General features: G+C 40.2%; 1 protein-coding gene across 1 annotated transcript in view; it reads left to right on the plus strand.

The window, feature by feature from the left end:
• The first annotated feature begins 6,016 nt into the window (after positions 1-6,016).
• The window catches only part of tmem132e (transmembrane protein 132E), a 391,143-nt gene continuing 384,500 nt past the window's right edge, over positions 6,017-12,659 (plus strand). The window contains exon 1 of the mRNA XM_036579860.1: positions 6,017-7,363. Within this exon, the coding sequence (XP_036435753.1) occupies positions 7,306-7,363 (58 nt within the window). The 5' untranslated portion in view covers positions 6,017-7,305. The remainder of the gene's footprint in view (positions 7,364-12,659) is intronic.

Genomic DNA, 12,659 nt, shown 5'->3' on the forward strand with positions numbered 1-12,659 from the left:
ATCACAGCATTTTATTCCAAGTCATTTTGGAACAATTTCAATTGATTGGTTGATTCTTCTGTTACTTTCTAATAATGACAGTGGTTAATCTAAAGGCCTTCTGTTGAGCTCCTGAAGGACTGTGTAAACTATGGGAAACCATGGAGGAAAAAATCCTGATTGGACCATTTTTCTTTGTGCATTTCAAGATCTTAACCCTTTTGTTTGCAACCAAAATGTAACAATGAAATAAGTGAGTAATACTGAAATACTTGCATGGTTTTGATTCAATTAAATAAAAATTTTAAATCACAGACATGTATTAAACGGAAATCATTAGGCCTTCTCTGAGGGCCTGGAAGCCCCTGAGGGTTCCCCACTGATGATTATCGTTTTTTTTTCAAAACGGCACAGCTGAAGTAAACAGCCTACCGCTACAGTCTCCATGCTAAGCAAGTTTCAGGACAGCACATAGTAATAATCTGAACAGTAAACAGTAGTAGTGCTAGTGAGAATTTCATATTTACTTATAATTAAGTTGTACAGTGTTGTCATTTTTTACAGTTTTATTTATGATGTTGTAAAGAAGAGGTTCAGAGGGGAGAAGTTCAATAAAGAACACAGTACAATAGCAATGGAAAATGAATTCCTATTTCGCTATAACTTAAGAGCAATTTTATCATATTCTCAACTTACTCAATGTAAGTCAGAGTATAAAGATCTGACATTCCTTTAGATAAGACTCAGGCTCAATTCAGCCTTCTAAATCTTAAAATGAGGAATCAAGAGAATAAGTCCAGAATTCATAGGCAATTCACCAATTTCTCAGTCCCTTTGATTTAAATTCTACTCATTGATTATTTTAACACAATTCTAATTCCTGATGCATTGTTTCAGGATGTTAAGTATAGTAAGTGTCATTATTAAAGGGTGAATGTACTGTTTGATAGGGCCTGTCTAGGTGACGAGTGATGTCAGCTATGATATGTTAAAAAAGAGCAGGAGACTCAATCAGTGCCAATGTAGCACATTTACGCTTTGCTGGACAAAGCACTGAGTACGTCATCTACTGATGCACATGAGCAGACGATAGAAACAAAATGGAAAAGAAGAGAAAGAGAGTGAGAAAAAATGGTCACACCAAACATACAAAGCTCAAAATGAACACAATATTTGATAAGTTGCTTCAGCTATAGCGACCTATAGTGTGTTAGTAAGGCCCCTGGTGTAGCCCAATTTTGCATCAAGTGCTTTTTCGCTGCACTAGCAGACTACACCAGCATATCGGAGATGTCTATTTTCAATATTTAACAGAAAACACTGACAGTTAAACAGCAAAAATTGGTTCTACAGAATAATTCTTGGTCCTACCCAGTTACACATCTTGCAACAGCACATTAAAGGGGATTTGTCAAAATTTCTGCATAATTAAATGGTTAGGATTTAAACAAAGTCATTCAGAGTAGTTTGGTACAAAATGTAGAGAAATTTACTGAGTCAGAATTGTTCACAGCGGTAATGATTGGAACTAGACGTCTGAAAAGTTTAAGCCCTCTAAAAGCTACATCACAGAAAGTTATTATATTAAATGGTTATGAATACTCAGCCTGATGTTTAAGACACTGTTTTACTATAGTTTTGAGGTAAGTTTTGGCCTAAAATGTATTTTAATCAATGTATTCTAATCTACTCATAGTGGAGGGATACATTAATGGTGTTCTAAGGCAAAATAGTCCCCAAAGAAAACTTTTATTTTTTTTCAGATTTACCAGAATTTTAACATCATCAACATTACATACTAAAAACTCAGAAGACTTGTGTTCGCTGGTGGTTTTGGTTATTAAATAAAATGGCTTTATTTGTGTTCCAGACATCAGGACCCCTGGTTTCTATCACCACCACTGTAAATAAATCAGAGTCAGTAAGTTTCTCTACAAATAAACCATTTTGCATCAAACCACTCTGAATGACACTGTTTACATTACAACTACTGAATTATGCAGACATTTGGAAAAATTGGTGGATTTCCACTTTAGGAGGATGGACATAACATATGGGGAGACACTACAGTCCAGACACTACATGTTCATTAAATTAAAAAATAAAGTCTTAATATTAAAGTACAATTTATGTTTTGGATTAACAAAAAAGACTGTTTGTTCCAGCATCACATTTCTATCCATACATTTAAAGAGAGCAGCATTGGTTCTTTCCAAGAAAGTGATGTTGTTTCTTGACTATAACTGCTGAAAATAGATCCATCTTACATAATACATTGCTGAGCTTACACACAAACATCTCCAAGAAGCCTTAGTCCTGAAGACAAAGGTATACCAACATCTTTAATACCAATTTATAGGGATTCTTGAAGCAGTAATCCAATGAAATGTGCCATGTGACTGGACCACACTGCAGAAAAAGCTCAGAGATAAAAAAAATAAAAAAAGGTACACTCTGGTAGATGGACCTTTTACATAAACAGCACAAAGATCCCAAGACTTGAAACTTAATTGAATATAAAGTTAATAATGAGCAATAAATTGTTTTCTTCTAATCAACGGATATAGTAAGCATGCCTCCGCGCCAAAGCCAATCCTTTACCCAGGACAGGAACCCAAAGGAAAGAGCATTTGTACTGCTGACTTTATACACACTGAAGTGCTCAACGGATGTTTACAAGGCGTGTGGCTGTGTTCCTGTACATTCCAGCTGCTATGTCTCAGCTGGACGCTTCAATAATTCACACTGCGAAAGAGATTAGTCTTATTTCGCTGCACTGCCATTTCACATGTCGTCTGAGACGAAGACAAGATAACAACGCAAGTAACAAGATGTGGCCTGGTAACTTACATATAACATATTATTTACTTTGCTGAAACAAGTCTACAAACTTGTTTCTGCTGAGTTGGAGATTAGAGTGACTATCAATCAAACCATTAGAACACCTCAGAAGCACTGGATGTCGGTCTTTAAAGGCCACTGCTTAGCGCCCTCGGGATTCTATAAAAGTCCTGGCTCTGTAAATTGCAAAAGCTGAAAGAAAAACTTGTGTGACATGGTGCAGTACTGCTGGGAACTAATAGGCAAACAGCACTGCACCATTTTGCTTGCTTCATTAAATCTATATCACTATAATGTGACACTTACGGTGGCTCAGGGAGTCAACTCTTCCATTTTGATTATGGTGGTGAACCACAAGAGACAATCTTTTACCCATGTTACCTTGAATGAACCGTGCCGAACACTCATAGCTCGCATCCACGTTGTCATTCGATATTTACTGCATGTACCGACTCGGTTAAGATAAGCGTTTAAGAGATGCTACTGTATTTCCACAGTGTTGTAACTCGATGCCCACAGTGCCAGGGAGGAAGAATGAAGACCTAATAAAGTTATTATTCAGGACATGGATCAGTATGAGTCATCGCAAAACAAGACTTCAGGCCATTACATGAAAGAGGTAACTTGTGTATTAGGGGCAGTGGTAAATACAGAGACTGCTTGTATGAGTAAGCAGTATACTTCTATGTCCTGTCTGATTTCAAACAAAGCCATCTGCTCTGAAGAAACATCAAATAAAAAAATCAAAAGAAAAGAAAGGTTCAAAGGTCCGTGGGCAATCAATGCATCTCCGGGGAGTGTGATGCAGCTCATTTTTGTAAGATCTCTTGAAAGGTGGACACTGAAGACAATTGGCCCAGACTGTCTAGTCTCATTCAGAAAAGGAACTGTTTTGAGATTGACAATATCAACCACTGTGCTAACAAACACGTTTGGCCTAATCAAGGTCTTCTCTTCTCTTAAGTGTCTATACAATGTATTGATTTATATTACTGTGTCACAATGTGTTCTTATCTTGAAGCTGAGCATCTGGAACATAAATATAAAACAAATTTTCAAAAGTCTATTCACACTGTATTGAATGTGAAGACGGGGCATTGGTCATGCAAGTCTCCTTTGTTAAATTATAGCTAAAAACCTGATTCTTAAGCTCTGGGAAAAAGCCACCAGTGAGAAAGTGGTTTACAGAGCTGACTAATATACACTGGTAGACAACATGGTACGTTTTGAAGAATAAACTTAGGGAATTTGAAAAGAGTTGAAAGCCTTTGTTTTATATCTCATAAGAGGCCAATTTTAACAGTCTATTCATCTTCAGCTTGATAGCACTTGCAAGGAAAGTTAGAGGGAATATTGGATAGAGAAAAAAAAAGTTTTGTTTGTTTTACTATTTGAAATGGCATATAGTATATTGTGATGTTTATCACAACATACGATGTTGCATATGCTAATGGGAATAATGGAAGCAATGAACATGACTGGCCACTGTTTCAAAATATGCCAAAACTGCAATGGCAAAATGGGTACTGAATACTTGAACTATTCAAAAATAATTTAAGTAAAAAATTGTTTTATATAAAACAACAGGCTACATTAGCTACAGGTAACCGTTAAGCCTCTTTAAACATCCCCAGGAGGTAGTTTTTTTAAAACTGCCCATTAGCTTGAACTACAGCACTGGGCATCTTTTGTTTTCTATAATCGCTGGCCCATAGATTGTTGGGGAAAGGGGGGTCTGAGTGCACATTATCTTGCAGTGCATGTTGGGGACTGTAGTGCAGCACATAGTGAAACAGGCTAATTATAATAGAAAATTATACTTGGCTTGGCCTTCGGGCCTTGTGTTTGACATATGGGCCTTTACAATGTGGCTTCAAAATATGATGTTTCTCAATAAAAATAAACAGAATTCAATTCAGCTTTGTGTGTTAAAGGGGAAATGTGGTATGGCAGTTTTTGGATCCGATGAAAATGACCTCAAAAAAAAAAAAAAAAAAACAGCCCACCAGGAGATGTCACTGTGGTGTGAGACCTCAGGCCATGGCAAATCTCATTCAGCAGTAACAGCACCCTATTTGTTAAGTCTTTTCACCAACAACTGTTTCATTTTAACGGGCAGCTTCCCACAGAACAATGGATCTAATGACAGACATATGGTGATCGTCTTTATATGAAATACATAGGGGGTAAAACTTATTCGTATTTTTATCCTCTTTTTCATCTGTTACTAATCGTATAAAGTACTCAAACAAAATATATTCTGTGATTTGTGTACAAATGCACGACTCAGTTTGATCCACCCTCAACTGTATTAAGGTTCTATGCTTTTAGGGTAATTATTTTTACATCACAGACTGTCATGGACCTACATTTAAAAGATTAGACACTTTACCAGCATGCCGGCCTGACAGAAATCTTCAATATCAAACAGCCCAGAAGCCCCTGTAGCCACACACCTAAACAAGATGGTTCTTCAATGGTTCTTTAGTGAAAGCAATGATTCTATTTAGAACCATGAGTTCTGTATAGAATCATTTCGTGCTTAAATGGTTCTTTGTATGTTGAAATGGTTCTTCGGATTGCTGGAGAATGTGTTGTATATGGTTACACCATGGTTCTTTAGTAAAGGCAATGGTTCTATTTAGAACCATGACATCATTTTGTGCTTAAATGGTTCTTTGTATGTTGAAATGGTTCTTCAGATTGCTAGAGTATGTGTTGTATATGGTTATATAGAAAAGTTTTTTGAAAATGGTTCTATATAGCATTTATTTTGGTGCTATATAGAACCATATACAACACATTCTCCATCTGAAGAACAATTTCACCATATAAAAACCATTTAAGCATGAAGCTGTTCTATACAGAACTCACGGTTCTAAACAGAACCATTCTCTTCTCTAAATAATCCTTAGAGAACCATCTTTTTTAAGTGTCCAGCGTCCAAGACTGCAGCAGGGCTGACGAAGCCCTTTGGTGATCACTGTGGGCGTGAGGGATGCGATATCCACACGTAGGCGGACAAATGGACTGGGATTAGTATTTTAAAGGCGGAATAACAGCGCAAACGCCTCAAACACTAAACTTTTCCCATCTTCCATCTTGAATGAAGGATGAGTGAATGCACGTCAGACAGCGAGTGATTTCAGTCGGCTGGGTCACGTGACTGAATCTCGGTCGCTAACACGCACTCTCCCTCTCTGAGGATTTTTTTGAGAGCGGAGGTTTTTTTAACCGGCACTTGGAAGAAACGTTCAAGTGTCGCCCCGTTTAGGGCAGACAAGGCGCTCACCACAGCACAGAGCAGGACTGCGGGTTTAAAAGACGAACTTGACCAGTTTCCCGACGACGAAAAGTGAAATATTTTCACCAGACTGAAAGACGGAGAAGCCGAACTGCTGCTGGGTTTCGTCTCTCAGCCTGGAACAGTTTTGGGGTTCCGTTAACGTTGGCGTCGCTGAGGAAAACACATTTTTCACGTTTTTTAAAGTGGACTCCACACGCCAGGCAGAGTCCCCACACACTGTAAGCTGCCCTCAAGGAAAAAGGTAACCGTTTGTGAGCGGTAGGCTGGAGGTTTACTTCGACTTCTGTGGGATTTCTGCTGTTTAATCCACCCAAAATTTAGCGACCGGGGAGTTTTCTCTGACAGAACCGCCGCGGCGGCCGTGAACGTTTGTTTCTCCTCTGCTGGATCTCCTGTTACTTCGGTTTGGACAACTTTACCCGGACTAAACTGAACACTGAAGGCGAAACACGTCGGGATAACGTAGTCAGGCTACACAACGAACCCCTTTGGACTCGTGTTCTGTCATTTTGTTTCCTTAACCGGGCAGTACCGCTCGGCTGGGCTGTGTGAGGTGATCTGTGAGCCGGACTGGTGAACTGCGCTAGCCTGTTAGCTTTTATTTACCTCAGGGCTGCTGCGCGGGAAAAAACGCGTCCGCGCGACCTGAACACTTCCACTGTTTATGCCGCCGCCGTCTTGTTGAGCCCACTGTTTTCTTCTTCCAGTCTCGCCTGGTTCTGCACTCCGCAGCCTGCGTGCCGGGTGGAGACGGGTTTATCCCGCGATGTGTGGATTATGTGAAGCGGGCACATGGTTAAGAGACGCGTGGGAATCGAGAGCTCCTCGGTGCCTGTAACTTTTCTCCCCCGCAGGCGCGCTCTCTCTCCCTCTTTCTCTCTCCTTCTCTCTGTGTCTCTCTCCCTCTCTGGTCGTGGGAAGAGATTTGGCCAACGGCCTTTCTGTCCTCTTCGCCTCTTTATCCGGGTTTGCCATATTCCGTAATGGACGTGAAAGCCTTCGGCGAAGTTCCCCCCACATCCAGCACGTCCAGGTGATTTTTTTTTCCTCCACTCTCGGTTGGAATCCACCGCGGGACTGAAGACGAGTCGCTACTGCCGGCAGGTCGCGGGATAAACATTTCTGGAGCTGATCAGTATTAGTTGTTTCGAAAAACGGGATTTACTGGGGGAACTACGATGTCATTTGTACGGTCTTGCTTGGGAACTCTGCTGCTGTGTACATTCATTTCTGATGGTAAGTAACGTCGCTCGTTCTGTTTTTACCTCTGATTTTTTTATGTTTGTTATTTTGTCTTTTTTTTGACCAAATCAACATTTCAAGACGACGAAATTGCCCTTTTTAAATAGTCAGTGACAGCTGCAGTTTTTAAGTCCTGATTGGTGATTCCAAGCACACACATTCAGACATTCATGCAAACACGAAGAGCTTGAAGAAGCTGTAATGGCAGCTTTAGGCTGGAATGGCAGGTTTACATCTGTAGTGGTCATTGGTCACCACAATCTCACGCATTCAAAAATAACAGGAACGTGCAGCCTGTAATGTGTTGATCCAGCGTTCAGTTCAGTGTGATGATTGCGGTTGATGCTGTGGACCAAGCACAGCGACTCCCCACAAGGTGGGAGCACGACTGTATGAAGGCTGCTGCACTGTCGTAAGGATGTGTAGTCTACACTACATGCAGCAGGATAGTGAACTACATTTCCCCCATGCCCTTTTTACTGTTAACCAACAACATTTTAAGACAGGGAATGGCATATTAACTCCTGTCTCCATATTTTTGGAGTGTTATTAATTCTATTTTGTTGAAAACCACAATTTTATCACCACTGATGTCGCAGATAATGATGTTTGCTTGTGTAGGGGGGCCAATATAGGCTTACCCAAATTGTCATTTAAGCTAGATAGTTGAGATGTGTCCTGACTGTCAAGTAGAGAGGGATCAATATGCAGGCCACTTTACCTGTTTCCATGGGAGGCCCAACTTAAATTCCTTCAATAAAAAGGCATCTTGTGGTGATTTCCCATCTGACACGTCCTTATGACTGCGGTAGTTTTGTATTGGTGATTGTAGACCATTTCACTCTGAGTGAGTTAGGCTTTTAGGAGGGTACATCTCATTTGCAGGGAAGGTTTCTCATCCTGAACATGGTCACTCATGCAGCTTGCTTAAAAAAAGGGCTGCTTGCAAGTTGACACCTCATTTACATTGCAATTCAGTAGCACAAAGAAGTAAGACCTGCCCACGCACATGCTCTTTGATATATATTCTCTGATACAAAGGCTGTTGTTAGCAGACATTCAAATACACCGGATTTATCTGATGAGTTTTTATCTAGGTACCATGAATGTGCATAGATTTATATGTAGAACAATACTGAGAGAATATATTTCTGGGATTTGACCCAGCAAATTTGGCATTGGCATTGTTTCGTCTTTTTTTGAAATCGCAGGCCTGTCCTAACTAGTGAATTTAGGCTGCGGGTGTTTCGGAGATGAAAAACCATCTGAAATAACAGCTCCCAATCAAAACTCTTACTTATAAAATATGCCCTATCATGTTACATTGACGGTCACTGGCACTGGGGATGATGTGGCTTTGAACTGTTCTCTTGAAGTCTCCTTCAATTCCAGCCCTTAGCCGACATGGTTCCTCTGAAATTACAAAAGAACAAAAGGGAGTTTTATTAGGGAGTACAACATATGCCTTCTATCCTGAAGGGAATTACCAGATGACTTGACTATTAATGTATGTATCTAACTATGTCCAATTTGGAAGGCATCATAAACATGCTTGCAAGAAGATTATGGTTAAATATTAATCTGACACTTGCTTTCGACGCTATGTACTGTGGTTAGGATGGCAGTGTTTCAGGAAAAGTTTTGCAAAAAATCCAACCCATTACTTTTCTCTTTGAGGTCGATTAAGCAGTTGCAGTGTATGGTATTATTCTTACAAGTTACTACAGCACATCTAAACATGATACGTTATCCATTACAATAATTTCTGGTATTCCAGGGGCCATTTTTTTTCTAGGGGCCTAATGAAAGATGTCTCGTTTAGAAGTTACAGCAAAGGTACCTTAAAGTCAACATGAATAGATGGTCATTATGAATTTTACCTCTGTACCAGAACATATTTCTCAGTGAAACATATCAGGGAGGGTCTGAACTAGCTGAGCACTTTCACTCGATGATGATGGGAGTGGGAGGTGAAACATGATATTATTGATCAATATATGATATTATTGATCAATATAACTCTTCCTCACCCCCTGATGCATCATGACATATCCAAAAATTGGAAGATGTAACCAAAAATGAAAAACATTTTGATGGAAGATTACAGAAAAACAGTTTTGTCTGTTAAATGTTATATGGTGAATTGTGCTTAATATGACCAGGGACATGAACGAAAAGTGTAAAAGGTCAGTTTTGATTTGACTTAAATCACATTCTATTGTATGTTTACCTTTGTACACTGGCAGCAAAGTCTGCAATTGAAGGAAGTTTCTTATATTGCAGACAATGATTTTCATATATCACTGACAGTATAGCTGTGATGTAAAATCTGCAAAACTAATCTTTGACCCTGCTTCTAATTGAGCTGGCAATACTTCTTTCCTGGAGACGCCACCACATCACGTCAAAAAGGACCGTTCTCCCTTAAGTAGTACATGCAGTAACCATCTGGACTGACTTGCTCATCATTCATGTTTATTATGTCACCTGTCAGGTGTCCGGTTTAGGCATGCATGCTTTGACAATGACGCTGTGTCTCTGTGCATTCCCATTTGTAACCTAGGCAGCTTTTATATGTACTTGATGCTAATACAATGAGACAGTAAATTGGGCCAGTACAAGTACATCTCCTCCACTTTCAGTAATGACAGCCTTTCGGAGTGACAGACAGGCACCAGCCGAAAAGATCAAGGCATGAGTAAACATTGAAACATCAACAAACCTGAGACGACTTGTGCTCTCTAGGGACGGCTTGTTTGTTAATCCGCATGCTGTTGCACCTGTGCAGAGCTCTCTGCTTTAGCTTTCCGAGCTGCTTTTCCCACTCTGTGAAACCAAATCATCTGGAAAGGAATAGCTTTGTTGTGTTCTTGTGTTTTATTTATTAGTGTTCCAGCCGGCAAACACGGCTGGTATTTAGCATCGGCAGACCTCCGCTGACTAGATAGTAGGGACCCCTTTAGGTAGGCTGTTCCCAACCAAGCCTGTAATTATGCCTGACAGCACTACTAATTGGGCTGACATTTTATTTTTGTCACTTGTCAGTCCTGTTGCTGGACACATAGGTAGATGCTGTCAATCAAGCATTATATTGTAATAGTATTTGCTGTAGAAATGCTATTGAATGGGAACCTTGGGGCCCATGCACACAGTCATTTTCTAAGCACAACTGCATAGAAAATGTCTGTGTTGGTTTACTCGCAAAAGCTGTGCCCTCCATTTTAATTTTTAATGCTTAAAATGAAATGAACGGTGCCTTGTCTTGTCTCTAAGCACCCTGTTAACCTCAGCCATGATTCAAGACATTAAATGAAACTGCAGCTATAAACTTTAAGTTTATTCCTTTTTTACTGACAAAACATTGATCAGGTGATGTCTAGCTTAAAGGACTACAGATTAACCATAACAGGCAGAGTGAGTACTCTCGAATAAGTGCTTGCAATAAAGTGAAATTGACTTTTTTTGAGGTGTACATAGAGGAGGGTGGGGTCCAAAGTTGGGTACTAAGGTAGTGTTTCCATGACATCCTCTCCTGACACTGGTTATGATTCATAAAGTACTGTCAAATATTGAACAAATGCTCTGCAAATTACCTACTGCATGCTTGCCCTGCTTCTAGTCATTTCAGTCCTTTAGTCATTTTTATTCAATGGAAATTAGCTTAGCGCTTACCTTGAAATATGATATGCCTATGATATTTTTGTGTCTGTAACATTATGTTTATTAATGATGTCCATTAATAGCCATTTAAAAGTTTCATGAGTGAATCTATGTGTGCAGAAGAGAAAATCCTCATAAACAAGATGGAATATCTGAGCTGGCAGAATCCTTTTTGAAGCTTGGTGCTGAGAAAGGCATTTAAGTCTCAGATTAAGCCATTTGATTTTTCTCCGTCTACACTAACATCAGCTCCAAGCTGTGGAGCACAAGCAGGAGATCATGGCGCAATAAAGCAATGGCGTTAGGAGGCACTAGCATGCTGCCCCTGATTCGCAGTGAAAGGCATCTTTGTGGCGCGCTGGTTCCCTCAGACATAGCGTGACTGGAGACCCCCCACTAAAGGCTCAAGGGCTTAATGGCCTTGCTTCTGAAAGCATACACAGGTTGTTTACATGCATTGCACATTGGCCTTTGAATAGGAGACCTTGTAATCACAATTGCTCAATCATAAAGTACACCAAGGATGAATACATCTGCTTGTGTTTTCACATCAGCAGAAGATGGGTTTAATGCCTGGATGGGTGTACTCTACCGTCGTTAAAATGTTCTCCCATTGAGTTTTAAGTTGACCTCATGTCATGCAAGATAAATGGGCTCTCTGCAGGCAACTTGTCTGACCCATCTGTCTACCCATCAAGCCTGTGAGAGAAATGGTGAGCTGCATTGCCCCTCGTACTGTTTTGTTTTTGGTACCCAGTATGCAAACCATAACTCTCTAGTCATTCGGCTAAAGAGATCCAGTATCTCTTTGATAATAACTCCAAGAATTGCTGTGGACCACGTGGGGATACTGAGGAGGAGCATCCTAATGACAAATATGGATTGTTGACATCTATCAGATTATTTTTGGATATTCTTTGCCGTTTCAGAATGGCTGGCTGTATGTTTTTCAAGCTTTAATAAGTCTGTGAAATGGCTGACTCAGGAGGCTCTAACCTTTAGTTTCTGCTCTTGTTTCTACTCAACTGCTACATTCCCTCCAGCAGCACAGGATTAGTATCTTGACAAAAGAGATGCTTATTAATAAGAAAATTGTCTTTAGCTGCAGGAAAATGATAAAAGCAGACGAGAGGTTTTTTTTGTTAGTCTGCAAAATCTCTGTAAGGCTAGTAATTAGGGAGACCAGGAGAGTTTGCCGGAATGTGAACACAAATAGATTAGCTCGAAAAAATGCCTCTTCCCTTTTGGAGTAGAACTATCATTATCCTCTTCAACTTCAAAAGTGCAGTTGCTTTTAATGCTTGATTGTCTAAGGGAATAATGCTGTAGTCTTTAGTGCTAGACGTAGATGCTGGACTGGACAAGGGTCTTCAAACTTGTGTCAAGGCCTCAATTATTACTTGCATTATCAACATCCACTGTGTGTCTTGCCTTCTCATGAGGGATTGGTCTGTGTTCACTGCAGTGGAAGCTAAAGAAATATGGCCAGATTTTTGCCCCCCAGTGCTCCTTGGCTGTTTGTGCAGTGCTGTCCCACCCCCACCCACTTCTGCCATCTCTCCTGCCTCCATATCTCATGTGACAAATCTGTGGGAAGAAGGCACACACATTACCAGTGCCCCTGCTCTGC

This window comes from Colossoma macropomum, unplaced genomic scaffold (genome assembly GCF_904425465.1).
Source record: "Colossoma macropomum unplaced genomic scaffold, Colossoma_macropomum, whole genome shotgun sequence".
Taxonomy (NCBI): Eukaryota; Metazoa; Chordata; class Actinopteri; order Characiformes; family Serrasalmidae; genus Colossoma; species Colossoma macropomum.